Below are 27,909 nucleotides of genomic sequence, written 5' to 3'. Positions count from 1 at the left end.
TTCCCTTTTAAAGCAGTTCGGACGAGAAAGACCAGACGTTGTAATTAAGTTTGGCAGCTGCCATGCCAGGGTTCCTTCTACTTATGCGCTTGCTTAAAGCCCCCTTCAAACATTTTTCGACAGTACACTACGAACACGGTTATGCATGCGTCAAGTTGTAACGCTTTTTCCAACTTCAGAAGACCGGTCAAGCAAGAGAGGACAGTGAGCCGTCCCGTTGCTTCCTCCCTGTGGTGTAGCAGAGTGTCAAGTCAACACCATGATTTGATTACCCCGCTCAACAGGTGTTACACAACAGCACTTGGGAATGGAACGACCCAAGCGGCCAGCCGGTTCAAAGGATTGTGGATATATTGCCGTGACCTCTTCTATCTCATAAGGTGCTCGGACCTGCCAATATATTGGCTGGTCGGAGAGAATCTCGAGTGGCAAAACAGTGGGCGTTGATGGTGCGAACAGCCGAAAGGGGTTTGTTTACTGCAAAGCTAGGAAACCCAAAACAACCTACTAAGCCAAGATGAACAGCGATGCGACCTGTCGACACCAATCTCACCCGGAGGAAGGATGTCGTTCGAGGAAACCGAGACCGAATACCAAGAACGCCAAAACTGCAAGCAAAGACAGAGTTACACAAGAGTAGGCGCTTCATAGGGCAACCTGCGAGCCCGAATCACCAATAACGTTGTCATTCCCGTCTATAATCTATGTTACTTATTTCATCACGCCATCCAATCATTACAAGTTCTACTTTAGGCCTTGACAAGAAGGTTCTGGCCAGTCATCTCCGCGGGCTGGGGGAGACCCATAGCCGCAAGGATCGTGGGAGCAACATCACCAAGGACACCACCCTCCTTCTTGAGGCTCCAGCCCTCAGGGGCGTTGGCCATGATGAAGGGCACCTTGTTGGTGGTGTGAGAGGTCTTGGGCTTGCCGTCAGGGAACTTCATCTCCTCAGCGTTACCGTGGTCCGAGGTGATGAAGAGGATGTAACCCTCCTTCTTGCAGCCCTCGAGAATCTTGCCAATGGCCTTGTCGGTAGCAGCGCAACCAACAATGGCAGCCTCGTAGACACCGGTGTGGCCAACCATGTCAGGAGGAGCAAAGTTGTTCATGACGAAGGGGAACTCCTGCTCACCGAGACGCTTGACGACCTGGTTAGCAACACCATCGGCGCTCATCTCAGGAGCCTTGTCGTAAGTCGCGACGCTCTTGTTGGAGGGAACGAGATCCTGGCTCTCATCACGGGTCTCGAGAGGGAACACCTTCTCGACACCACCGTTGAAGAAGAAGGTGACGTGGGCGTACTTCTCGGTCTCGGCAATGTGGACCTGCTTGACACCCTGCTTGCCGAGCCACTCGGCGAGCACGTTGTCCATTTGCTGGGGCTTAAAGGCAACATCGAAGGGATAGTCGAGCTTGTACTGGGTCATGGTGACGAGCTTGATGTTGGGGAAGGGGAAGTCGGGCAGGGGCGAGCGGTCAACACCACCCATGAGCTGAGTGATCTGGCGGACACGGTCGGAGCGGTAGTTGAAGAAGAAGACGGTATCGTCCTCCTTGATGCGGCGCTCATCGCCACCAACGACGATGGGCTTGAGGAACTCGTCGTTCTCGCCCTTCTCGTAGCGCTCCTTGATGGTCTTGACGGGGTCGGTGCTCTCCTCACCCTCGCCGAGGATCATGCCCTTGAGGGCAACCTCGACACGCTCCCATCTCTTATCGCGGTCCATGGCATAGTAGCGACCGACAACGGTGGCAAGCTCACCAATGCCAATTTCCTTGATGGTGTCGAGGAGCTCCTGCATGTAGCCAGCGCCGGACTTGGGGTCGGTGTCGCGGCCATCGCCAAAGAAGTGAATGAAGACCTTGGGGACGCCGGCCTCCTTAGCAGCCTTGAGCAGGGCATAGAGATGTGTCTGCTTGGAGTGCTATGGGAAGAGAACTGTCAGCAATTGTGCAGACTACCAACAATCATCTGCTGTTCCGTGGACATTGATCACTTACAACACCGCCGTGGGAGACGAGACCGCAGAGGTGGAGACGGCCGTTGCCGTTCTTCGCCCTCTCAAAGGTGGCCTTGATGACCTCGTTCTGGCTGAGCTCTCCCTTCTTGATAGTCTGGTCGATACGGACAACGTCCTGCCAGACGACACGGCCGGCGCCAATGTTGAGATGTCCGACTTCGGAGTTGCCCATGAGACCCTCGGGAAGACCGACGGCAAGGGAGGAAGCCTCAAGCTCACTGAAACCGGTGGCGCTCTTGGACAGCTCGTCCATCACAGGGGTCTCGGCGGCGGCAATGGCATCGCCGTTCTTGGGGGACTCCTCGGAGGGAATACCCCAGCCATCAATCACGACTATAGGACGATCGGATGAGCATCATGATCAACCAGGCCAGTTCCAGGTAAACTAGCATATAACACGCGACCAGCGCGTAGTCAGGACGGCGGGCGGACGTACTCAAGCAGGCCTTGTGTTCGGGAGCCATTGTGTTGTGATCTTTTATTTCGGAATATGTAGGTGTATGTATAAGTGTCGAAGGAGGAAGCTCTACCGACAAGATCTGTAGCGCAACAGTTTTCAATTAGGAATGGCAAACAGAGATGGCTGGCGAGATGGACGATGGAATTGAGGACAGAGGACTCTGATAACTAACCTTTGTACAATGGCGGGATCAATGGCAAGAGACGGACGGAGGAAAACAGGATCAGATGAGAGTAAGACCACTCGGTGCCCAGGGTGTTGAGAGATTTTGTTGGTGGGGTTACAAACTTTCGTAATCGAGCAATTGGCATCAGGCACTCGATCATTCGGTTGACTATTTCTGGATGTGTCTGCCGATTGTCCGCTGTGTGAGCTTCCCCTCAGGTCGGGTCGGCCCCTCCATTGGCATATGGAACCCCACCTGACGTCGCTGTGGCGGGGATGGAGCTCCGGCTGCCATGCCACTGTTCCCCAGCAGGTCCCCAGCAGGTCCCCAGCAGGTCCCTAGCAGCAAGCTTCGCACAGGGGCAGGAAGGACCGACTTCGCAAGGGCCCCTAGACCCGCCCAGCAGGGCCCCCCCGCGGCCGTCAGCATGCCTGATGAAGCAATCGGGCAAGGTTGATCTCCCAGGCACGCTGCGGCCGCCGCACACGATAAGCGCAGAACCCCACCGCGCTGGACGGGAACTTTTTAAGGTTAGATTACGTACTGGTACATTGGATTTCACACACTAAAACCCCCTCTATTTTACAATCAGGTTATCGCCGAACCCAAAAAAAAAAAGTCAATTGGAATTCCACAATACCGCCGGTGTTAACAATTCCGGAGTCGTCGCCATTACGTACACTGCTCTAGTTTGTTAGACTCGGCTTAGCGCAACAACAGAGCTCCTCCAGCTTCCACAGCCGTAACCACGTCAACCACTAACTGTCACCACAACAACAACAATAACAATCAACGACGTCGACGACGACAACCATCGCGATCACCACGGCATACTACCAACATATCTCAAATAGCCATCAATCACCACGACCACCACCATAGCCAACACCACGACACATCCAACCAGCTCTCCGCCACCGAACCAAAACACAGCAACCACAACAACACCAACACCAGCAGCAAAATGGCAACCCACATCCCCCCCACCCTCTCCCCCGACGCAATCGACACCCTAACCGAACTGACCCTCATCCTCACCAAATTCCGCGCCGCCCAAGCCTCCGCCCGCTCCGCTGACGCCGCCGCCGCCACCGGCGCCACGGGCGCCATCGGTCCCTCCTTATCCTCCTCCACCTCCATCAACCCCTCCCACGGCGGACCCAACTCTTCCAACAACGCTCCCATCAGCACCCCCGCCCCCGGCGCAGTAACAGGCACCACCCCCCTCCCCATCCCTAGTACTACCTCCAACCCAAACGCAACGACAGCAGGATCGTTCAGTGCCAAGGACCTCCCCCAAGCAACGGATAACCTCAAGCATAAACTCCAACGGGCGCGACAAGCGGTTTTGACGCTCCCGGATATTGGGAGGACGATTACGCAGCAGGAGAAGGAGATCGCGGAGCTGGAGGAGAGGAAGAGGAAGCAGGTTGCCATGTTGGCAAAGATACGCGACGAGGGACTGCAGTTTGCCAGGCTGGAGCAGAGTAGACGGGATGAGGAAGGGGAGAGGATGATGGTTGAGTAGGTAAGGAAGGCTGAAGGATTTTGGGGGTGAAACGCTCCGACTCACCGTTCTGCCTTCTACCCAAGTCTAGGCCTTACCATCCATCTATCACCTTTTTGACGGCTGGGATGAACACAGAAATTGGCGAGACGGTGTCCATGCCTTCTCTTGAGGGGGTTGTAAGGATGCCTACATTGGACACCGCCATGACTATCGCTACAAGGAATGTCTAACCCAACCGACGCCGGCAACGTCATGAGGCTTCTCGACACCACAATACTCTACACTACACCACTACACGATACAACTCGAGTTCGACCGCAGGAGATACAGATACCACTACCCAGCCTCGAGCTACTTCAGGTTGCGCCAGCCCCAAGAAACCTTCCGGATCGTCTTCAGACTTGATGATCTTCTAGGCTTCTACGCCTCAGCACCAATGCCGACTGTGCTCAAGATGTCATCAAGGCCTGCACCAGGATGTCCAGGGACCTTATCCTTCCAAACATCCTCCGTGATGCGTTGCTCTTCCGGCAGCACGCTCCAGTTTGGCGAATGCTCCGCCTTCAACCACTTGAAGTCATCCACCTGATCCCACATGTTGGTACTTTCGTCCTTGTCGGCCGACTAGGCAAAGAGAAAAAGGCTTTGTCAACAAAATCACTACCCAATGGAAAAAAAAAATTGAGGGAAGAGAAATAGCGGAAAAAACAACTCACATGAAACTTGGGAGCGGGTGCAAACCTCAACCCCTTGCAATCCTCAATAATCGGCCTACTGGCACAATACAGATAAAAATCCACGTTCTCACACTCGTGGATCCGCACCTGTCTCGCCACCACCAGCACCTTGCTGTCACGCAGGCCCGTGATGTGCACCGGCCCATCCACGTGGCCCGCAACGATCAAGCTGCCCGAAATGTTTTTGAGCGCCAGGCTCGCAAACGGTGCGCCGCCGGCACACACCCGCGTCGGCACCGACATGTCCACGATACATCCCTTCATATTTGTGAGCGCCCCAGCCGAAGTTGCCCTGGACGCCGACAGCGGCAGGATGATGTGCAGCTTTTCGTGGTCCGAAAGCGTAATGTCCCGCGCGGTTGAGAAGCTCGGCTTACGGACTCTCGAATCCGTCGAGTCCTTTGCAATTTCTTCGTTGTAGTTCTTGGCGGGGACGGACGGCAGGTTGCTGAGGCTGTCCTTGTGGTCCTCCGAGGATAACTTAGAACCGTTGGCATTGGCGACGGCGGTCACCGCCGAGGGAGAAGAGCTCTTATCTTGACCTCCCGCAGGGAGCATGTACCGAGCATCGTTCTTCCTATCAGCCATGGCGTCTCCTCCGGATGGCGGATTGCGGCGCTTGAACTGAAACCTGCTCTTGGGCCTGAACTGGGCTTGGGCCTCGTTGAGCTGGTCCGTCAGCTGCTTGAGCGCTTGCGAGTAGGTGCGCTGGTCGTAGGCGGGGACATAGTCGGCGGCATCGGCGACTTCGTTGGATAGCCGTGAAATGCCGGTCAGGATATGCTCGATGGTATCGTGGCGTTCGCCTGCAACGGCAGAGAGGTTGGCGAGGTGGTTGATTTGCTCTTGGAGGTCTTTAGGTCCCATCAGTTAGACTTCCTGAAGCCAAGCGGTTTTGGAAATATTAGGAGACTCACTTGCTACGGTCCCCTGGAACTGACGATAGAACGTCTCTTTGGGTGTTTCTTTGTGGGCGGCTCCTTGCGCAGACATTTTTTCAGGTGTGACGTTGTATCTGTCTGTATGTCTTGTAAGCCGTTTGCGTTATGAAAGACTAATTTAAAACTTCCAACACCAGCTTCATTTTCAAATCGCAGGCTCAAATGATCAAGAGCCCTGGATATCTCCTTAACTGGTGACTTGCGCCATGAATGCAAAGTGCACTTATCAACAACCATAAGACCCGGCTAAACATGTGTGTGCTTTTCTTCATTCCATGTCATACCATTTTCCCCTCGATGATGCAAAATGCCGACGTTGAAAACAGTTGAACGCGGAGAGAGGAGGAGGAGGAGGAGGAGGAGGAGGAGGAGGGGAATATGCTCACAAGCTGGAGATTGTCCTTTCTCGGAAAAAGGGTTTGTTTTCGTCCCTAGTCTAGTATACTCGTGTCCTTAGGGTTTAGTTCTAGGCTTCGTTGTGTTTGTGGTGTAAGAAAATAGCCAGTACAAATACAGCATAAATCTATGTGCCCGACCAGACGTATCCGTCTTGTTTTTCGGTAACAATAACCAAGAAGAGGGGATAGCAATGAGTGAATGCGGAAGCAAAGGTATGGAGTGTAGAGATATGGAGGCTGGACGGGACACAACCCGGAGGTGCAGTGGTTAGAGGTTGAGTAAATAGGTAAGGGTAAATAGTATCGATGGCTCCGTTTGTTAGGACGGCGGGATCGTGCCGCACTGTCGGAGTGACCAAGAAAAAGAGAATGAAAGTGAAGTGTGTTTGGTAGTAGGAGGAGAAGCAGTTTGTGAAAAAGGTACAAGTTGGTCCAGTCAGTCACCTACCTACCTGCTCAAACTGAAGACCAAGTATCAGGGAAGTCGCAGTCGGAAAGACATGGAGGTAAGTAACGCTTGCTCTAAGACACGAAGCTGGCTGCGGGTGACGACCTCACTGCAGCTGGTCAGGTAGGTTGCAGAAACTTGAAAGTGGTAAAGGTGAGGTGACGGCTTCCTGAATGACTTAAGAAGACCACGGCAGGTAGAAGCAGTTGTAGTACGATTGTGGTGTCGTGATACTTTCGAGTGACTGGAAGGCACAATCTTGGATGTGGAATGCTGTCAACGTCGTTGTTTTGTGTGTGGGGACCTAGAGACAAGGGGTATCACAGCGAGAAACTGGGGAAGCTATAGTGGGGCCAGGAAGGAGCTATAAATTACTTGTAAATAAGGGTCCGGTGCTGATGGCTACACCTTCCTTCCCTCGCCATATTAAACCAACACCACCTCGAGTACTCCATACTTACCTCTGTAATTTTCGAAGATAAGCGAGTTTTGACTCAAGACGAGATAGCTAACTTGTTAGTCTCGTTTGTGTTCGAAAATATCGAGAACGAACGTCCATGGGTGCGGACTCAACTTCAAAGTTCGAACAACAACACATGAATCGCTAGCAACTGACAATGACATTACGCATCCAATAAGGCCCAATATTTACAAGTCAAAATTACAAAGTACACACGCCTTCTATCGAATCGCTATCCATAACTGCGTGACCTCCCTCCGCCATAATTGCTCGGAAGCCTCCTCCCGTTCGCCAAGATAGGCACCTGTATAGGCATCGACTTCCTCTTGGACGCCGGCAACGAGTTCACGGCATCCCACATCTCCATCACCCCAGCTCTCTTGGCGGGTAACATGCTGTACTGAAGACTGTACAGGTTCCTCCTGTTGAGCGGCGGGACGAACTTGCCCGTCAGCAAACAGAGGGCCACGCGGGGCGAAAGGTAGTGCTTCCGGATCCGGTTGCCCATCTGGAAGTATTGGTAGAACATGGACTTGAAATCCAGAGGGATAGACTATAAGGCAGTTAGCTGGGGCTCTTTGAGGGGCCTTTCATGAATGGGGATTGCCATACCTGAAGAGAAATGACAGAGGTCGAGGGGTGTTGACGAAGGGGAATATTATCATTAGAGGTGGCTCCAAAATCCTGGGTGTCGCGAAGCTCGAACCGGATGCCGCCTGGATAACAGTCAGTGGTGATTATAGAGACCGATAACCGAGTATGACAACACACACCTGGAAGTCTTTTCGGATCTTTGACTCGTAACATCAATGCGAAAAGTGGAAAGTGGTTGAGACAAGAAAGTGCAGTATCGAAGCAAGCCTTGAACAGAATGATCGCCATGCGTGCAATCGCAAAGTTCAGATAGAATACCACCACGGTGGGTAAAAGGAAGAACAGGACCGTGAAGAGAATAGTCCCCACAAGGAGTTGATCGAGCCCATAGTCGCACGAGTCGATGCGGTTTCGAAGGACGTTGTGCTTCTTGCCGCGAAAGAGGTGGAAAAGCGACTGGAGGATATTCAACTGCCAGTGAAATATCCTGGCCGAGGCGAGGTAGAAGGAGTATATGTGAATCGTGAGTATGGAAAGGAGATCCGAGAATAGGGCAAGAGGCATGCTTGCCCCCGCAAAACTGGAGAAGCCGATAATCAACACAATACGTGGCAGCATGGGCCGAATCGTCTCGATACAGCCTTTGCCAATGTCAGTATGTTCACTAGGATACCAAGAGCAGACCAGAAACTTACTCGCCCAGTATTCAATAACCCACAGAAACAGATCACCAAGGAACGCCGCTAGTTCCGTGTTTAGCTTCAAGCCTGCCGGCCAGCCCATGAGCCAGGAAATGCTGCTCTGCAGTGCTTCGACGGTATAAGTGGTGAGCAGGCGGCTGATCTCGTCGGCCACCCAGCCAGCATTTTCAATAATGTAGGAACCAAACGCCATACCGATGATAACATCATTGGCAACAAGCCAGAGACTGTTGTAAAACCGAATGTAGTCTGGGTGACTCGTTGTTACACTCGCCCAGTCGTTCTTCCTCATCCGAAGCGTGACATACTGCATCGGCCAGTAGCAAAACTGTTGGAGGCGAATCTCAACTTGCTGAGCCGTCGCAGATATGTCTTTCAGAGCTGCATATCTGGGCCGAAGCCGCCACTCCAGTATGCGCAATAACATCTCGGCGACCACCCTATGAGCCATCAAGCCTAGCACAAATACCTTCTTGATGACGGGCAGCACGTAAATGGTGATCAACTCCCAAAGCCATACCAAGACCATGTCGCGAGCTGTGGTTGCCGACTCGACCACTCGTTCTGACACGCTCAAAGCCCTCTTAGGACGAGTGCCGATGCGTGAGACGTTCTGCTGCAGTAGCTTTTCGAGCTCCCATGCCCAATTGATTTGGTTGACTATTGTGGCAAGCGCTCGTTCTTTGGGCGACGGAATTCGCTTTATCACCGAATGTTGTTTGAGCTTCTCGACCAGTTTTCGCTTCGTTTCCTTGCTCAAACGCTCCCGCTTCTCGTCGTCCTCCTCCCCACTGTCGGCGAAATCTTGCTTAAATCCATCGTGTTTGTCTCCCAGTGCCAAGGCAATCGGATTAAGTGACATGTACTGCATTCGTCCTGGCAGAGGCCGCTCGAAAAGGATAATCTGGATACTAGACGCTCGAGCACAGGTGACAGAAGGCACACGCTGTTTAGGCGCTATCGTAACCCGGATCCATGATGAGTCGACCTCGACGGTGTCTGGAGTGTTTGAGACGCCCAAGACGCTTATGGACGATTTGCCGCATTGTTCGTAGATGCGGCTGACTGGGTGAGGGGCGTTACGGAGAAGGTTACCGAGCTTTAACGCGCTTTCAACACGTCGAGGCTATCACAGAGTCAGCGCTTTTGTCCACATCCATCCCCGGCCAGCTGTAGACCCGGAGGGCACAAACCTCAACCTCCTCCAGTACTGCCACCACGAGAACATCCAAGGCCGAGTTCCTCCAGCCGACCACGACGCCGTTACAGTCGGATCGCGGAAGGTCTGTGGGCCAGAACACGCGCATCAAGCCATCATCCTCTGGCATGACAGATAGCGCAATCGCAAGCAACCAATCAGAAAGAGCCCCTTCTCCTTAGTTGTTCCCTCGCGGAGATACCTGATCCTGGCGATCGCGGATGCTGGACCAGCATTATCAGTATATGGGATTCGCATATCGACTGTTGGTTGGGGGCAGCAGCAGCAAGCTGGTGGTGGTGGTCGTACCAGGTTCGACTCCAAAGTAGCAAGACGTTGCACAGGAATAAAGACGATGAGAAACACAAGGCTTAACACGCCGAAGCCCTTGGCGGCCCGAGTCTAGAGACGAATTGACACACAAGGTTAGCGATCCAGGCTGTTGCTGTTTCGGCGCAATGGTGGTTGGCCGGGGGCGGAGTGCCACAGTTTTTCCCTCTTTCCCATGGCATGTGACACTTACCACCACTCCGTAGTTCCAAGCGAATATGGCAAGCTCATATAGGCGAGTGACGAGGTCCCATCGGGCGGTGATATACCCAGCTACGAAGATGCCGAGTGTAAGAACAGAAAAGGGGTGCATAGAGGCGCGCTGCCCCTTACTGTTCGAGCATGCGATCGCGGCAAAAGTCTGGGCCGGTAGATGCTGTAGTCCGATGTCACTTTCCCTTGTGTGGGGAGAGGAAATGCGGGCGGATAGTGGGTGCGGTTATATGAGGAATTGGCGGGCGCTGTAATGGGAGGGGGAAAACAATACTCGACGGTTCGAAGAGGTTGGATTAGGTAGGTCGAAGTCGGGCAAAGCTGGTACTGACGGGAAGCACAACGGGAAGCCGAAAACTTGTTGATTTGGGACGGGGACGGGGGAGCAGGGCGATCAGATGCGTTATGTGTCGTGTCGTGGTGGACAGACTCGGCTCAGACTCGCGCTGAAGTTTATCGAAGCAGTTTAGGCAGTATTACAGGGAGTGTGGAGCGTTCTAAGTTCTAGCGCCCAGAAGCCAGAGTCCCCGAGCGCAACCCGACCTGGCTGCGACTGCACGGCACTCTGTAATGAACCGATTGGATGTTGGGGAGGATCCACTTCTCAAGGACGGGAAACCTTATTTGGAAGGGGAACATTCAACCGACTTGAAGTCATCCATGGCTTCCGTCCATAACAGAGAGCACTGAAAACAACTCAACAGAAGATATAATCAGAAAGGTACAGTCAAAGACCAGCGGGTGACACTTTTGGTACATGGGCTTTGTTCAAGACATGGAGGGTGTGCATAATGGAAAGTCCTTCCACGAATACCAGGCGATATATGATATATACGGAGAAGAGATAATTGAGCAATGTAAGGAGAATAACTGGATTGTTGCGGCTTTGTTCAAGGAGTTGGTCGACGAGTGGTACAGTAAGGTACTCAGACGTCGTCCAGCTCTGGTATTCTGAGCAAGTCAGTCATCCTTTCAACTTTGGCCATGTTCGTAAGCTCAAACTCACATTTTTTCTTGCCCATGTATGTTGAGTCGCTGTCCTTGAGTTCTTCCCGCGCCTCTTCAAGCAGCTTGTCGATGCCACGCTCTTTCAAAGCAACCTGTAAAATGCCATATGGTAAGCTATCTCGATGCTAGAGTACGGGCGCTGTATGGTTTTGCGTCCTACCTGCAGGCAAGAGCTATACTCCTTGAAGAGAATTGAACATTCGTTATTTTGTTCGGTACCATTGCCCCTAAGGTATTCTGTCCAGTATAAGTATCACACATGTCCACTGAGTTGGGGTGTCTGTTCCTGTAGACTTACTCTCACTGTACCATTTGAGAAAGCAAGTGTCGTAACGTCTACAACTGGTTAAGATGTTGTTTTCTTTCCGTATGAAGGACAAAAACTTACTCCTTGGCCTCGTTGCATTCCTTGGCGAGTGACTGGGACATCTTTAAAGTCCAGAGCTATGTTTTCAACCGTAGGTGTTGCCAACAAAACGATAGGCTTGGTACGGTGTCCGATGACTTATGGGTATCGACGGTATATCTATGTTTTGGGCAAAAGATCGTATAGAAGGGTGTTCGTGAGATACTCCAGGTGAATATTTTTGGTGGAAAAGACGGTTGTACGGAATCTCAAATATCAACGTTCACCGGTGAGTCCGCTTGGAAACCAACAAGTACCAGGTGCTATTCAACAATGGGGTTGCGGACTTCCACTTCGTCACAGGACGGATCTCAAAAGCCTGGACGCCGATGGATGAACGAACGTTGGTGGTCCAGATCAGCACAATCTTGGCTCTTGGCAAGCGCCCCCTTGGCCTTATGTAATCGGCTGCCCAAAGTCTCTCTACTTTAGTGCTTCTACTTCCCAGCATGGGCCATCAGGTACCTCTACCAGCGCAGAGCGGGAACAGCTCACTCGAGGCCCACTTGATGGCATCCATCGGGCAGCTTCCACTTTTCGAGGTCCCGTTCACTTTGGCGCTTTCTCCACAAGCCACATGCTGGGACTGTCCGCAAAAAAAGTTCCCAAAGAGCAGCAGAACGACAAACCATTTTTGGAAAATTGAACCGGGCTTCCACTTCCAGTGACGTCCACACCACAACGACTCCAGAACCACCGGCCAATATGGACGGCTCACTGGACTTCAAGAGCTTGAGGGAATCGCTCCAAGCCGCCCTGGTCGCTACGACCCGAACCGCCAACTCAATCGCCAGCGAGGATCTTCAGTTCCAGCGCACCGTCAACCCGACTGTCGGTGGTCAACTCGACAACAGCTCCGGCCGCCTTCTGTCCCTGGCCAACGGGCTCCTCAAGTCGACCGCGAATCTTACCGGCCAGAAGGTTGGCGCTCTTGAAGATGCCGACGACGTGGACATCCAATGGCGGAACATTGTCGACGTGATCGACTCGTTGCTCGAGAAAGCCGACACCTGCCTCGACGAGTACACCGGATTGATCAAGCGGAAGGATGCGCCTACCCCCGCCGACCAGGGCCGCGCCCAAAAACGCGTCAAGTCGTCTAACGATCGTCTTGACTGGTCCTTGAAGAGAGCCAACATTCTCAAACCACAGAATAACTTCGAGAAGAAGGTCGATAACTTCGCTACCGGTCCTTGGAAGCCTCTGTTGTCGTCCAAGCCTCATGCCAAGGTGTCACTGGAAGACAGCCTGACCACCTTTGTCGATGATGACAACAACACACAGTACGTCTAACCTTTCTTTCCAATATCATAAGAGCATGTCGCTAACATGAATCTCCCAGATACAAACACCCCTACGAAACCGAGATCAAGACGACACCGTACCCTGAGCATGTGTACAAGAAGCGCGAACCCAAGGAGTACCTTCCTATCGATTCGACATCCGCCATCTGGGTTGATACTTATGAGGGCGTCTTGGAGATGTTGGAGGAGCTCAAGCAGGCCAAGGAAATTGCGCTTGATCTGGAGCACCACGATTTTAGGTCTTACACCGGACTGTTGTCTCTCATGCAGATCAGTACCAGAGAGAAGGATTGGGTCATTGATACTCTTCAACCTTGGAGGCACAAGCTTGAGGTTCTGAATGAGGTTTTTGCGAACCCCAACATTGTCAAGGTGAGACACATCCTGGCCTTCTGCTTTCACTGTATTATCGACTAACTTGACCCAGGTTCTTCACGGTGCTTTCATGGATGTCATCTGGCTGCAGAGAGATCTTGGTCTCTACGTTGTAGGTCTCTTCGACACATATCATGCTTGCGCCGTTCTCGGGTACCCTGGAAGGAGCTTGGGTTATTTGCTTAGCAAGTTTGCCGAGTTCGAAGCCGACAAAAAGTATCAGCTTGCGGACTGGCGCATCAGACCTCTCCCCGAGGAGATGTTTTACTATGCGCGGTCGGATACCCACTACCTGCTCTACATCTTCGACATGATCATCAACGAGCTCGTGGAGCGCTCAACACCCGGAAAGCCGAAGCCTGACCTTCTCGAGCAGGTCCTCGAGAGGTCCAAGGATGTCGCCCTGCAACGATACGAGAACCTTAGCTACAACGTCGAAACCGGCCAGGGACCCCGCGGGTGGTATAATGTGCTGTTGAAGTCCCCAACGCTCTACAACGGCGAGCAGTTTGCCGTCTACAAGGCCGTACATCAATGGCGTGACAACTTGGCTCGTCGTGAGGACGAGAGTCCCTTCTTCTTTATGACACAGCAGGTTCTGGCCGACATTGCCCGGATACTCCCGACCGACAAGAAGGCTCTGTGGAGTATTCTGGATAGCAACGCCAAGGGCCTCAAGTCTCATTTGGATGATCTATTCGACGTCATTCAAAAGGCTAGGGAGGAAGGTGTGAACGGTCCCAAGATGATGGATATCTTCAAGAGCGAGTCATCTATCCTCGCCCCCGCCAAGATTGCTGCGGTCATCGCCGACGATAGCGACATTCCGGACGTCAAGGAGCTCAAAGCTGACCGGTCACAATTTTGGGGCGGCGTCACTCTGAGCTCAGTCTGGGACGGCACGGCTGCGAAGACTGCCAAGCTTGACGACGTGTTGGAAATCACCCTTCCGTATCCGGCCGACTTCATGGACGGATCTACGGCTGAGATGGAGGTGGATCAACCAGAAGAGGCGGTGCCAGAGCCCCAGCCGGCGCCGGAAGAGGTGATAGTCAACCAGGAATTCACTCTTAGGAACGGAGGCAAGCGCAAGCGCGAGGAAGAGTCTGAGGAAGAAGAGGAGGCCTCAGATGCCGAAATGGAGGATTCCGCGCCTCAGACCGAAACCGACGTGCAAACCGGTGGTGAAGCCGAAGGTGACGACTCCGACGAGGAAGAAGAGGAGGAGGAGGAAGAGGCAAGCGACAAGTCATCCAAGAAATCCAAAAAGGCAGCCAGGAAAGCGGCCAAGGAGAAGAAGAAGCAGGCCAAGGAAGCTCTCAAGGCCCAGCGAAGGGCAGAGAAGGCCGCCAAGAAGGAAGCAAAGAAGAAGGCGCAGGAAGAAGCTGCTGCTGCCGCTAAGCAGGCGGAGGGCGAGGAGAAGGAAGATCAGCCGTTTGATTACTCTCAGGCTGCGTCGGTGTTGCGTGCTCGCAAGACTCAGGAGGACGTCAAGAAGGCGAATAAGAGGTTTAACCCGTATGAAAACAAGTCTCAGGGAGGACCCAAGGGCGCAAGAGCGCATTACACGGCCAAGGCGGCTGGCAGGACGGCTACCTTTAAGAAGTGAGGAGCCGGCGGATGAGGAAGATGGAGGGCAAATAGGATAGATTATGGAACGATCAGTGCTGTGTTGGCCATTGATGCCACTTATTTTTTTTACTTGGACTATTATTATCGCGGTGCGTTTTAGTATATGCGACAGGAGAAGAGAAAGAGATGGCTTATGGTAGAGACATAGATACCAAGCAATAACTGATGACGGCCAAGAGACGTCGAGTTTTCATCCTGTTCTACAAAACGCTGAGCCACAGAAACCTTGCATCAAATTATACAGAGTCTCGACCGGTGTGAGTATTTATGTCTTTATATATCCTGCATGTTTGACCTCACACAATCAACTTGCACCTACACTACAGTTTGCCCAAGCTGATTACTGGTATTAGACTCAATTTTCATTTTCTATCTGATGGTATCACGAGGTACCACGAGGTGGAGGGGATCCGCGCGGCGGTCATGAGAGCCAGTTGACAGACCAATGTAACCTACCAACACCTTTTTGAGATCTCGTGGCAGGCGTTTCGTTTCATGATCAAGGCGTATATATCTCCATTTTGGCATTTGGCAAGTCATGGAATGATACTGTAGTATTCCGAGAATATACCTACCTATCTACACACATACATGCATACATACATACATACATACATACATACATACCACCACAACTATCTACAGCCTAAGGCGACATCGACACACCAGAAACGATCGAAGCGCCACCAGCGGTAGGTATGTCGTCCTGCTTTTCTCGTCTAGGATCTTATGCTGCCCAAGATAGGTATGTAGCTCAAAGCTCTACCTATCCGATGCTGGCATGCTGCTGCAACCCAGGGGCGCAGACAAGGATTCCTGTTGCGGCATGTCGCGTGGGCATTGCAGGATTCATTCTAAATAGGTACCTTGCCGGACAGATGAGCGGCCTTGCTGATACATGGTGAGGCAACCCAGGCAGTTCCTGCTGAGCATGCCATGCCATGCCTGCTAGTCGCCCAGGATTGGAGAGACCAGAGATATGGATGGCGGTCATTGATGATGGTGCTGTGGTGTCATTCGGGAAATGAGGCAGGGTTCGTCTATGACGGGGCTTGTTGAGGATTCTAGCCTTGCTTCGTTCGGTTGCAGTGCCGTTCTCGTTTCTTTTTTCATGTCGCCCTGGTCTACAGGGTTTCGACCTCTTCTCGTCTTTTGGTCAGAGGTCAAGGGGGGGTACCCCTGCCTACCCTGCAGTTGGTGTCCAACCCTCTCGGCAGGGCGGGTACAGCTCGCAGGGGGGCCCGGGACGGAGCAAGGACGGGAAGCTCAGCGCGAGCCATTCTAAGTAGGGTCCCTCCACTAACATCAGATGCCATCTGACCATAACAGGCAGTTGCGACGCTCAGCTTGGTCGTCATTTGTTCCATGCTGGACTTGAACTCACGGTCCCGTCCATTTGACAAACTGGAGGTGTCCAGCTGCCTCACTGCGTCTTTTTCCCTGGAAACTGAACAATTTGATTGTCACTCCGTCGCCGGCGAAACAAAGGCGGAATACTTTTGGCGCCCCACCCGCTTTGGCAAGATCGGCATTGTCGGTTCTTGACTTACTAGAGAGGTACTCTTACACCTTCTTGTTTGTGTTTTTCCCATGCGCCGCCTTTGAATATTGCGGCGCAAAACCGATATAACTACCGCCCTCCTCAAGCTTCCCTCTCCCGCTCACCAAGTACCACGATACCAGCCTTGAAGATCGCCGCTGGACAGCCTCGTCTTTCCAACAAACAAGAGCCATTCACTTAGTCCTAGTATTGCTCATCGTGCCATTCCATCCCATCCGTCAAACAGCCTTACAGGATCCCACCTTCGTTTTGCCCTCCAAGCACCACAGTGGACCCGACCTTGACGTGTCTGCGTGGCAGAGTCCCCGAGGCCGCCTGTGCCCTCGTCAGAAGCCTCTCTCACTTGCCAGACTCGGTCACCGCAGTAGCCTCTGGCACCGTCAACCGATTTGCACGTCGAATTACACCGTTCCTCGCCGACGTCATATTTATAGCGTCCCCACCATGGACCACTTTCCGCGACTACGCCCGCATCGGCGCAAACGAGACATCACCGCTCCCAGTTTGATCACCACACCTACTACCACCAAGTCAGAAAGTACTTCTGAGAAAACCGAGTCTCCTTCGGCTGAACTAACAACCCCCACCGCCACTCCTTCGCTACGCTCAGTCCATAAGCTCCGTCCCTTTCGAGTATTTTCACGTTCGTCCAAGAGGGCCCGCGAGTCCTCTCCCGCTTCGCACAAACAGACACCGACTGTCGCCGCCGTTATGGCTTCCAACGGTACCGCAGACCACCCTGCTTCGCCAGCCGAGAGCAAGACGTCGTCAGGGCAACAGCTCAAGAAAGATGGCCGACCCAAGATGCCCTCTTTCCTGGAATTAAGCGAGTCTGGTAAGCTCTATGGCTCGCCTTTTGGCGCTCTCACTTTTTTTCCCAAGACACATACACTAACAGGGCCTTTCACGTTTTACAGAAATTGAAAACAAGTTTCAAGAAATCATCTGGCTCGAGCGCAAGCGCATCCTAGAAGCGACACAGAACCCCTCACGAGATTTCCGCTGGGCCCGCGTAATGGGACCGCACCTTCGGCAGCTCGACAGATACGGCAACATACAACCCTGGCACAACAACCGAATCAAACTTCAGGTGCCTGAGGGCAAGATCGACTACATCAATGCCTCGCCTATTGTCCTACCCCCGACGGTCCTCACCACGGCCGATGGGGAAACAAGCAATACACAAGAACCGGATCGCTACATCGCCATGCAGGGCCCCAAACAGTGTACAACCGACCATGTATGGCGCATGGCCGTTGAGCAGCTCGAGAGCCCCGGCGTAATCGTCATGTTGACCGAGACTCACGAGGGCGACTTTGAGAAATGTTACCAGTACTTTCCCCGGACGACGGAGGATCCCCCACTGGAGATCAACGAGGGGGACGAGTTCGGCGATGGCTTCCGCGCCACAGTTCGGTGCGCAGGGATCGAGGATACTCCGGCCGGTGATGCGATCGAGCTTCGCAAGATGGTGATCCATGTGCACAAGTCGGCTGGAAGGAAGAGTGTGGACGGCAAGAGCAATGGGTCGCAGAGCAAAAGGCAAACCCCAGAGCCGGAAAACGCAACCACCGAGGAACCCAAGATCACGTCGCCTCTGACCCAGATGGCAAAAGAGACGGAAGAGAACCTCACGATCAGTGAACCAGAAGAGACGGTAGGCCGGAACTCTGAAGAGGAAGAAGTCGAAGAGCGCATTGTGTGGCACTTCCTCTACAAGAAGTGGCCCGACTTTGGCGTCCCGGACCTCGCCGATCTCGACAGTTTCTTTACACTCATGAGTCTATCTCGAGAGAAGAACGCGGGCCCCCACAACCCTCGCATCGTCCACTGCAGCGCGGGCGTTGGCCGCAGCGGTACCTTCATAGCGCTGGAGCATCTCATGCGGGAGCTGGACGCGGGAGTGTTGGAGAACTGGGATGAGCGTACCGCTGGCGTTGGCGAGTCCTTGTCTTCGCCTGTTAGGACGTCGCAGGAGGAAGTCATGTCGCCCATAGGCAGCACAAAGGGCTTGGAAGATAACGACTTAATTTTCCAGGTGGTCAACCAGCTCAGGGAGCAGCGAAAGACCATGGTGCAGGCCGAGAGCCAGTATCTGTTTATCTACCAGGTGATGCGCAAGCTGTGGCTGGATAAGTATGGAGGTGATGGTGATGACTCGAGCTCGGGAGAGAGGGCGGCCAAGAGGCTGGAGGTTGATCCTGGCGATCCCTTCTATGTGAATGGGTACTCGGAGAAGTAGAGCGACTCGTTGAGTCCTCCCATATTGCATTCGCGGACTATGTCCTCATCTTCAGGCCTCCGTGTCTGGGGTTATGGCCGGTTGAGTTAGCTGGTTCTTTCTCCTGTTGGCCTATGGCTAGGAGCGGGTGCTCAATGGGCCGCTGTCGAGGGACCATGGAATTGAGGAGGCATGATGACAATAGTCAGAGGCGGTTAGAAGACAAACAGCTGCTAAGTAGGCGCCTGGTCGTGAAGAAACGATAGACCGTAAGGGGTTACAGGAAAGAAAGGAAAAAGTTAAAGAGCAGGAGAGGAAGGAACATGGTAGGAGGTGGGTAAGGGGCAAGGTACCACCAAGTAACTCTAATCATCTCCTTGTGGACACAAGCATCCGTACGTCTTAGATACCCCCGTTGCATTTTTTCATAATGTCATTGCATTGCATTGCTTATTAGTCACTTTTTGGGGCACACATATCGCGATATCAAGTTGTTTGAGGTTACAATAATTGCGTGTGCCCTCACTCGCCTGCCTGCCTGCCTGGTCGGTGGTAGAAGGAAAGTCTTCCCACAACTCAGTTACATAGCTTGCGCGTCCATTATCTTGTGTTGTTGTGATACACGTCTACGGAACTCTAATAAGCATGCGTCAACTCACACCTCAGCACTAGGTATCTACCTTCCTGCAAAGTCCCAATTGACGAGCTCGGACATGATGACATGACATGATGACCTGCAGCGTGGATCGGACCGCCTTTGCCTGCACATATGGCGTCTGTGAGGATGGACTAGACTCGCGCATAGCTGCGGAAGTACTGATGCATGCCTATCTATTTAGAGGTCATACGCAAGGTACCAAATGCAAGATATTGATCATACATCCACGCTATGCTAGACGTACTTTTCTTTCCTCGCGTGTGAACATATATGTATATATATATATGCGTATGTACGTCTTGCTTTTGCCCAACTTTTGCTGTTGTTGTGCAGCCACTTCCACCTTCACTTTCACTTCCTCTTCCACTTTCTTGGTCAAAAAGGCTGGTGGTGATCGGCCCGGATACAGGTACCGTAGGTAAATATAACGAGCCGGATATGGATCGCATTGCTTGAAAAGAATCGTGTAGAGAAAGGGGTGGAAATAGAGAGGGAAAAAAAAAAAGAAAAAAAAATGGAGGGTAAGGTAAGTCAACCAACCCAACCCCCAGCTCCACAGTAAGTGTATAGTAATTCATAATCCATTGATCACCCTCACCCATTCTATGGTGATGGCTCGCGGATATATGCAGAACGTACCTGAACCGGAACCCGAACCCGTATGTTTTCGTTTTCAGCTACCTACCTACCTATCTATATATGTAAGATGCACCACCGTACACGGAACCAAAGAATGTACATATGTAAGTATATGCTGGTAGGTGTCGGATCGGATCGGATCAGTTAGTTAGTTAGTTCCCGTTTTATCGTCATCGTTATCGTCATCCATACCACACCCACCAACAACCACCCCGGAACAGGATCCGAGAAAAGCGCGAATCTGTGTTTTTTTTTTTTGGTTTGTGTCGGGTGTGGTAGATGTGGATGTGTGGATGTGATAGCCAATATATCAAAGCCCGTGGTTGATAGTAGCTCTTGAGTACCTTTAGGTAGGTACCTTCTTACCACGGACTGCCCGACAACGCGGAAACAGTTCCGCTTTTATCTACTTTTGGGTTCGTCAAAAAAAAACGTAGAAATTTCGGAAATGGGAAATTCGCACAGAACAAGGAATTATCGATATGAAACATAAACTTTTCCCATTCAAGACATTTGAATGTTTGTCCCCGTCAATGATGAGAGCGAAAGTATGTGTGTGTATGTGTGTGTGTGTGTGTGTGTGTGTGTGTGTGTGTGTGTGTGTGTGTGTGTGTGTACCCGGGAAAAAAAAAAAAAAAAACAAAAAAAAAAAAATAAGAGAAGAAGAAGAAGAAACGGGAAACGAGAACAGGGGGTTACCACTACGTTCTCATTTCTAGCCTGAACATGAACATCGGACCGTAGTCCGTGGCTAAAATATAAGTGTTGTTACTAAATGTTGACCGACTGACGTTGTTCAAGCCAAACGAACCAAGCTTTTGGTTTGATCGGTCAGGTCAGCTGGGCCTTGGACAACGTCGGTCACTACTCTTAAATAACGTGTCTGGACGCAGTAGGACTGAACGTGACTTTTCTTTTTTTTCTCTCGGTATACGGAAAAATGCGTCCAATAGTCCGGTACTTCACTGAGGTTTCCAAAGAGGTACGTACCAAACTTGGATCATACTTACCATATCATTATACGGGATAGAGAAAAAAGAGAGAAAGGACGTTGGACAAGCTTATCTAGTACCTTCCATGTCTTCGTTGCCTTGTGCTGGATAACAACAGATAGGACAGACAAGACACAAAGAAAGGTCTCGGAAGATGGTTTGGTTTGCTCTCTGTCTAATTTTCCTTCCTCTCGTTCCCATGGGAGAAAAAAACCTGAAACTCGCATGTCTTGCACATTTTACCAGTTAATAATGTCAAACAGACAGTGTGACAGTTCGTCATGACAGCCGCAGACTCAGGTCAATATCGGAAAGGGTGCATTCGAAACCTGAGATTGAGTAAAAAAGACTTGATCAAGTCAAAGTAATGCATGAGTTAAAGTGGGAGTGTAAAAAAAAAAACAAGAAACGTGTGAAGTCGTCAAGTCATCGATGGTTGTTGACTTCCACTTACACTCATTGTGGATAGCTTCAAAATAGTAAAAAGGTGCCAAGCCTTTTCTTCAGCATCAGGGTCATTGGTCAAGTTGGTTGAAAACGGTCTAGAACGAGTGGAGTCTCTTAACAGAAAAGAGAGAGAATTAAGAGAATATAAATCAGTGGGAAGGATCCAAGAAAACACCACCTCTCGTTAATGCCCAAAAGGCGGGATGGACGGGATGGATACTCCCCATGTGCCGTTTGGCAAGGGGTCACATAACAGTTTCTTTTTCCATCAAGCGGAAGTTCAAGCTTGGGTCGTTCGGGTTCGCAAGTGACCCTAGCTGTTATGATAGCTCGCTGAGAACAACACATGCCCAGCCCCCAACCCTGTTCAGCCGCGTGTCTGCCATGTGGTGTGGATGTGCTGAAAACGGGCACGGGTTTTGGCAGCCGAAGGCCTGGTCGATCCACTCACAGTCATTCATTTTCGACCGAGTGTAGTAAACCACGTCCGTACCTTGCTTGGCTTTGAGAAGCCCAGCTCGTGTCTGTTGTAGGCTTGTAGCCCAGTTTGGCGAGATGAATAGAGACGAGCTGGTATATACTGGGATCATTCTGCTACGTAGTAGACTAGATTGTGATGCCGAGTGCCGATTCGGCCACCACGTCTCTCTCACTGATTATCATGAGAATGAATGAATGACGGACGAACTAGTGTGCACTAGTATGGGTGGAATGGAACGATGCTATGACTATCCTAGTACTTTCGGAGAAGATGGAAGGTTTGGAAGGAAATACCGTGGACTGTGGGTGCCGTCGTCCGTTTGCGAAGAGAGCTCGTGTTGGTACGGAGCTGCCGTCGGGTCAAACAAGACTGGACAAGTCTCACCATGAAACAGTCCGATTGACGGTGATGTCAGCTGGCTTTTGCTTCAGTTCTACGGTGAAAGACGAACGAAGAAGAGAAGATGGGTTGGGCCGCAAAAGGGTGTTTGGCACTAGCAAGACGTCCGGGGCAAAGCTGGAGCATGCTCGCCGGCCGAACAAGGGCCTCGGAAATGAGCGATAGACGCCGGTCGCTGATGGGCATGGCTGGTGTGGTGGTGGTGAGGATTGTTGACAGCAGCTCGCTCTTCATCCAAGGGTTTCGGACCACGCAATGTTTTGAAAGACAACCCAGTGGTCTGTAAAGTGTAACGCAGTTGAAATCTGACGGTTGCTATTTTGGTGGGTGCACACAACAAATGAAAATGCATGATTGACAGAGTGCGGGCGGTGAAGGAGCAAAAGACCCGGATGAGTACACTACCTTGGAATGCTACCTACCCTTTCGGAGAGAGACGAGACGACGATGCCAGAGGCAGCAACCACCGGGACAAAAGCTAGATTGCGGTTGGTGAGGGTTTCTGCGGGTAACACGTATGTTCGTCGCAAGGACTCGCTTGTTGCGGAGTAAGTATGTTGTAGTGTATTCGTTCGTACACATCCTGGAGACTTCGAGTCTTGCTTGGGGTTCACCGGCACTAGTCTAGCATGTGAAATTGTACCTGTTGGGGTGAAGAGGGCGGGGCCTCAGCTGCAAAGTACCGACTTGTACGACCGTGTTTTCGCTTGCCGTTTTGTTTCAAAGTCGAACCGAAAGCAACCTGGAGCCTTGTAACTGTTCATCACGAACAGTAAGTACCTACCTCTAAAAGTGTACATACAGTAATAATGGGCCAGAACTGAAGCGCTTCGCATCGACAACACCAACAAGGTTGCAATGATGCTGGGGGCTGCAGAACGAAGCCAGAAGGATGGATGCATTCAGTGGCCGATTTGCACCTCAGTTGACGAGACCTGCCCCACCATTGCATCGGAGCGGGTCTCGGTCGTGTGGATCCCCAGGCGGGTTGATCTTGACCAATGCAAAGGGCAGCATTGGCTGGGCCGGGACACCTGGGGGAGTCTGCAACAACCGCCATCCCAGCAGACCAAACCCCAGTGGCTCGACTTCAACCATCACCATCGGCATCTCATCGGTCTTGGTATGTAGTGTAGACCTAGGTTGTGAGAAAGGACCCAAATGGGACAACACGTCGGCCCCCCTTGTCGGATGGCCCGGGACTCCGAATCCGGCAAAGCTGTGGACTAACACTGCTGCTGCTGCTGCTGCTGCCAATATCCACTCCCGGCCTTCTGGAAGCTTTCAAAAAGGACCACAGGTACGATCGGGCCTGCCCTGCATCTGGCAGAAGAGCTTGTTTGACGTTCGAGGCTCCCGCGAACTCTGCCTCTCACTGCTACCCTGCCATTCAACCTTCTCACCATATTTTATATGGGGACCCAACGACTCTAACAGGACCCGGCTGGTCACTCATCCCCTTTCCTCACCACTCATATCCATACTTTGACATATACATACATAATTCATTCATCCCATCCTCTCACCCTCACTCTCACTCTCACCTGGAGCCCCTTGGCCCCCACCATAGTCGGCAACTGCTTTGGTAATCCCGTATCCCGTATCCCGTATCCCGTCCCGACCCGCTGTCCTCGAGGCACTTCAGTCGGCAACAACAACAACAACAGACCAACAACGAACCCACGCACTACGGCGCTAGTCACTTTGCCAACCGAGACTAAAAGTCCACCCGGCGGACATTGTACAAGTTCAACGGTGTCGAAAGAGAGCGTCTTCGGCCTTTGCCTCCCACATTCTTGCGCCGACTCGCCTCCAAACGGTCTGGACCATCCACGCAACGGCAATGGCACGTGGGGCATTCGCAGCCCGCAGGTCCTTATTGTAAAGGTTAACCGCGCCCTCGATTTACATAAAGAGTAAATTAACTTTTCCGGCTAATGCGAGGCGTCAAACTTTTTAGCGACTTTCTTTCTTTTCACTGCGCCATTGCCATCACTGGACTAGTCTGCCCTCGGCGTGCACCAACGTACCTCCATTTTCACCACACCTCCTATCAATCCATCCTATATCCTCCCGGCGCAACTTGCCACGGGTTCAGGCTGTGTGTGTAAGAGCCAGTCCGGATCTGTAAGACCGGCTTACATCAAACGGCATCAACCAGATATTATCACGCGGTTGTTTGGGGGACAATACAAGACCAAACCCGGTGCCTTATTTGGACACCAGATAAGATAGGCCAGACACCATGACGTCGATTGTAAGTGAGCTTTGTTCCAGATTCACCCGAGCGCAACCCAAATCCTTGCCCCCGGGCCCCCTTTGCTACCAAGTGAGTGTGGCATGTTCAGCCTGATGGTTGTTTCCACTCCAACACCCGGACCTCCAACCTCAACTACCCAACCACAAGCCCAATCTTACATCCTCATCCTCGCTCCCACACCCACACCTTCCAACACCAACCAAGTACCTTCTCTTGATGCTCACCGCCTTGCCCGTTGCGAATCCTGCTTGTTTCTTTTTTAAATCCTTTTCTGTCCTATCCCATCTCTTCCTGACCCTGCTCACTTCACCGGGACTGTCTTGTGTTCCCCCACGTTGCTGAACCGACAGGCTGGCGCGCTTGCAATTCGAGGTCGCAACGCTTGTGCTTCCTTCCTCTTGTGCTTGCCTGGCCTTGTCTAAGCAAGTGTGGCCGGGCATATAGACTGGCATCCTTTACGGCTAGTTGAGGTAGCGGTAACACTGGAAGTTGAGCAAGTCAGAAAGTAGGTGCCCAGGCCGGGTGTACGAGCACATGATGCTTGCCGTCTCATCCTGAATTTCGCGGCGGCGCAGAAAGCATTTCTTTAATCTCTCTGTCTCGTAACGACGGGAACCCCTTCCGGCCTTTCATACAAGTTTCCGGAACACTCCCATGCCAATTAGGTTACCACCATCCATCCCTTGATATTCTCTAGGGACGAGCCACCTCTGATAATCACCACCACCATACCCTCTACTATTGCCAAGTTCCTATCACACCATCACTACCCTCTCTCTTACTGCTCATGATTATAATCAGCTCTTCATCTCTTACAAGACAATGTCGCCTCGATTCTGAAAAAGGCAATGGATCTCGAGACCGAGACTTGGACCGCGTGTCCTTTGTTCGATTTCGTTGATTTCTACAAGATGCTAACACACACTCCTCGTCTCCAGCTATGTCTGGCGCATTATTGCGACCTTCACGGGCCCACCCCCTTGATGGTCACCGAAGGACTCCCTGTTCCATGCAGCACATGTTATGAGGAGGGTCAGCAACACGACCACAGCAATGTTACCGACCAGCCGGCTCCGAGTGCCACCGCAGCTAATGCCTCGGTCCATGCCGTAGCCGCTGCCGCCGAAGCGCTACGCCGAATGGACCTCGCCGGCGGTGGATCAAGAAGCTCTTCTGCGCCTGTATCCGAGGAGCAAGCTCAGGAATATCGCGCCTCGCTTCGCCGCGTCTCCCAGACTGTTGGCACTTCCTCGGCCGTTGAAACTCCTCCACAAAGTCCGCAGATTCCAACCGGGCCCCCGTTATCGCAACAGGAAAAGCGACGCAGCGATTCAGGATTCCGCAGGACTTATGATGACTACGTCACTCGCCGCGCCGGTCCGTGCGATAATTGCGCCTTGACGCTACCCAAACGGCAAGAAAGTAGCAAAGACGCAAATCCGGAACCAAAGCCAGAGCAGGGGCCTACATTACGAACACGTGCTCCCTTTGCTCGCGTGTTCTCTGGAGGAATGGATGAACCATCACCACCAATTTCACAAACATCCTCATCGATCCCATCCGAGGATGAGTCCATCACCAAGTCTCGTCCCTCACATCGTCGTGCTGAGACCACGGCCTCCTTAGCTTCACGCTCTAGCAGTGGCTCCGCCCAAGGGGTTACGGCACATACGCATTATCTCGACTATACCTCAACGCACGAGCCCGTTGCCGCAAATTCGTTTTCCATTGTTCGCGCATCCTGTCTGCGGACGCTCTCTCTGGAAACTCTTCCCCGACCTCCCGCTACAGGCTATCCTTCCTCAGGCGCCAACCCGGGGATTACGCCGAGCGCTTCACCCAGCCCCCCGGCTTACGTTACAACGCACAGTGTCGGCGCTGCAGCATCTGGTGGGCCAATATTTTTCGGCGACCCTTCTGCCGGCTACACAACGGCCTACATATTTCGAATTCCCGATGTCCATGCGCGAGGCCACAAGCGCGTGTACGCTTTCCTAGCCCTTAGCACCCACCGTGAACGTCTTGCCATGAAGACCTTCGGATTCGTCGCTGCCGCGTTCCGTGACCTGGCGACCTGGATCCAGACACTGGCCGAGCAAGAAGCCGAAAGGTCACTCCAGGAGTCATCAGCCAACAGCCCCGTTATGCCCGGAGGCCCTGGCTACGGAGGAAGCCTGCACTCGGAACCAGCAGCACCCGCCAACCACATTCCCACGGCCGGCGGACCGGGCGGCGGTAGCAGCTTTCTCATGGGCGGCGGCGGTCTGTCCAGGAGGATGGGCAGCGGTTTTTCTGCCTCTGGAGTCGCGCTGAAGCAGCGAGGCTTGGCTGAGCTGGTTGGTCTTCCTGACTTCTTTATTGAGCTCCATGCTAGGTTCGTGAAGCTCTTGCTTGACCTGCGTGTCGTCTTGGGATCATGAAGAAGACAGGAGTCTTCCACCAAAGACGCTTACGGACCACAATCATACTTGAACGAACGATCGTTGGCACCATGTACATATATTCATTCATCCATTCGCGCGGGCTGGTATCGATCGCCACAACATCCAACAGAAACAAAACCACCACCACCACCGCCGCCGCCGCCACTGCTACTACTATAACCGAGGAGACAGTTGTGTGTAACAATAGCTTGACTTCAACGTCAATGAAGAAGAAGAAGACTCCCACTAACAAGTATAGCACTTCGATGACAGACAGACAGGCAGCGGATACGGCAGCAGTTGATATCATCACGAAATTTGCCAAACTTGTTTTACGTGTGTGGGAGAGATTAAATAATGGGTAATGAATTAATGACCTGGTAGAGAATTGCGCGGAAGGCTGGGCGCGCGTATAGAAGCAGGGTGAAGCCGACCTAGCGAGCGAGGTGTACGAGAAAGACAAGGGAAGGAGGAAGTAGAGGTAGTATTTGAGAGGGGAAAATAAATACCAACCATCTTTGCATTCGAGATCATTGTTGCTTTTCTCCTGGGGTGTACCCTATGTGGACGTGAATCAGGCGAGAGAGAGACAGAGAGAGAGAGAAACTATCATGCCTCAAGCATCACGCGTCTTCTTTTTGGACTGTTTGATTTCAACAACAAGCTAAGCTAGACGGACGGATGGATGGATGGACGGAGCACTTTTATAGGATCACTACTGAGTTGGAAAGAAGGAAAAGAGAAAAGAAGAAAAAAACGCTCCATCTAACAAGAAGAGCAACAGCGAATGGGAACGGATGGATGGATGTATGGATGGGAAGGGTTTTTTTTTTTTCTGTTGATATTCTCATGGGAATCACAAGCATGGGATATTCAAGTGAGGAGGAGCGTGTAAGTAAATTTAAGGAGACGTACACTAGTGA

At 52.1% G+C, this 27,909-nt stretch overlaps 9 protein-coding genes across 12 annotated transcripts; 5 read left to right on the top strand and 4 right to left on the bottom strand.

The window, feature by feature from the left end:
- Positions 1-42: 42 nt before the first annotated feature.
- emp-6 (embden-meyerhof pathway-6) lies at positions 43-2,684 on the bottom strand. The gene is made up of 3 exons (XM_954803.3): positions 2,461-2,684; positions 2,005-2,357; positions 43-1,928 (listed from the first exon to the last, which is right to left on the bottom strand). The coding sequence occupies exons 1-3, from the start codon at positions 2,486-2,488 to the stop codon at positions 750-752; spliced, it is 1,560 nt and encodes a 519-aa protein (XP_959896.1). The 5' UTR covers positions 2,489-2,684; the 3' UTR covers positions 43-749.
- Positions 2,685-3,614: 930 nt separating this feature from the next.
- Positions 3,615-4,178, top strand: NCU02253 (hypothetical protein; the record flags this gene model as incomplete). The annotated part of the gene is made up of 2 exons (XM_011396813.1): positions 3,615-3,888; positions 3,922-4,178. 2 exons carry the CDS (start codon positions 3,615-3,617, stop codon positions 4,176-4,178), a joined length of 531 nt encoding a protein of 176 aa, XP_011395115.1.
- On the bottom strand, positions 3,715-6,966 carry NCU02254 (tubulin folding cofactor C). Of its 4 annotated transcripts, none has more exons than XM_011396815.1 (5): positions 6,685-6,966; positions 6,225-6,309; positions 5,815-5,916; positions 4,877-5,751; positions 4,291-4,784 (listed from the first exon to the last, which is right to left on the bottom strand). In XM_011396815.1, exons 3-5 carry the CDS (start codon positions 5,888-5,890, stop codon positions 4,581-4,583), a joined length of 1,155 nt encoding a protein of 384 aa, XP_011395117.1. In that variant the 5' UTR covers positions 5,891-5,916; positions 6,225-6,309; positions 6,685-6,966; the 3' UTR covers positions 4,291-4,580. The 4 variants fall into 4 exon arrangements, with proteins under 4 accessions (XP_011395119.1, XP_011395117.1, XP_011395118.1 ...); XM_011396816.1 differs by having other exon boundaries at positions 6,689-6,966; XM_011396814.1 differs by lacking the exon at positions 6,225-6,309 and having other exon boundaries at positions 6,689-6,966.
- A 319-nt stretch (positions 6,967-7,285) lies between these two features.
- NCU02255 (N-acetylglucosaminyl transferase component Gpi1) lies at positions 7,286-10,652 on the bottom strand. The gene is made up of 7 exons (XM_011396818.1): positions 10,161-10,652; positions 9,947-10,039; positions 9,633-9,861; positions 8,434-9,565; positions 7,918-8,379; positions 7,757-7,860; positions 7,286-7,697 (listed from the first exon to the last, which is right to left on the bottom strand). Exons 3-7 carry the CDS (start codon positions 9,765-9,767, stop codon positions 7,377-7,379), a joined length of 2,154 nt encoding a protein of 717 aa, XP_011395120.1. The 5' UTR covers positions 9,768-9,861; positions 9,947-10,039; positions 10,161-10,652; the 3' UTR covers positions 7,286-7,376.
- A 122-nt stretch (positions 10,653-10,774) lies between these two features.
- Positions 10,775-11,937, bottom strand: NCU17251 (hypothetical protein). The gene is made up of 5 exons (XM_011397076.1): positions 11,577-11,937; positions 11,487-11,524; positions 11,349-11,425; positions 11,187-11,280; positions 10,775-11,131 (listed from the first exon to the last, which is right to left on the bottom strand). Coding segments are annotated over exons 1-5 (252 nt in total). The 5' UTR covers positions 11,618-11,937; the 3' UTR covers positions 10,775-11,129.
- A 229-nt stretch (positions 11,938-12,166) lies between these two features.
- Positions 12,167-15,130, top strand: NCU02256 (exosome complex exonuclease Rrp6). The gene is made up of 3 exons (XM_954807.2): positions 12,167-12,877; positions 12,937-13,270; positions 13,326-15,130. Exons 1-3 carry the CDS (start codon positions 12,300-12,302, stop codon positions 14,880-14,882), a joined length of 2,469 nt encoding a protein of 822 aa, XP_959900.1. The 5' UTR covers positions 12,167-12,299; the 3' UTR covers positions 14,883-15,130.
- A 932-nt stretch (positions 15,131-16,062) lies between these two features.
- Positions 16,063-19,182, top strand: NCU02257 (protein-tyrosine phosphatase 2). The gene is made up of 2 exons (XM_954808.3): positions 16,063-17,301; positions 17,384-19,182. Exons 1-2 carry the CDS (start codon positions 16,911-16,913, stop codon positions 18,706-18,708), a joined length of 1,716 nt encoding a protein of 571 aa, XP_959901.3. The 5' UTR covers positions 16,063-16,910; the 3' UTR covers positions 18,709-19,182.
- A 3,568-nt stretch (positions 19,183-22,750) lies between these two features.
- On the top strand, positions 22,751-25,534 carry NCU02258 (hypothetical protein; the record flags this gene model as incomplete). The annotated part of the gene is made up of 6 exons (XM_011396819.1): positions 22,751-22,851; positions 23,030-23,075; positions 23,181-23,603; positions 23,741-24,190; positions 24,264-24,560; positions 25,502-25,534. The coding sequence occupies 5 exons, from the start codon at positions 22,751-22,753 to the stop codon at positions 24,432-24,434; spliced, it is 1,191 nt and encodes a 396-aa protein (XP_011395121.1). The 3' UTR covers positions 24,435-24,560; positions 25,502-25,534.
- NCU02259 (hypothetical protein) lies at positions 25,412-26,983 on the top strand (the record flags this gene model as incomplete). Its single annotated transcript, XM_954810.3, has 1 exon — positions 25,412-26,983. One exon carries the CDS (start codon positions 25,412-25,414, stop codon positions 26,981-26,983), a length of 1,572 nt encoding a protein of 523 aa, XP_959903.3.
- Between the last annotated feature and the right edge of the window lie 926 nt (positions 26,984-27,909).

The sequence above is a fragment of the Neurospora crassa genome, linkage group VII, assembly GCF_000182925.2.
Source record: "Neurospora crassa OR74A linkage group VII, whole genome shotgun sequence".
Lineage (NCBI taxonomy): Eukaryota > Fungi > Ascomycota > Sordariomycetes > Sordariales > Sordariaceae > Neurospora > Neurospora crassa.
The sequence above is the reverse complement of the archived record's forward strand: the minus strand, read 5'-3'. Positions and strand labels throughout refer to the sequence as shown.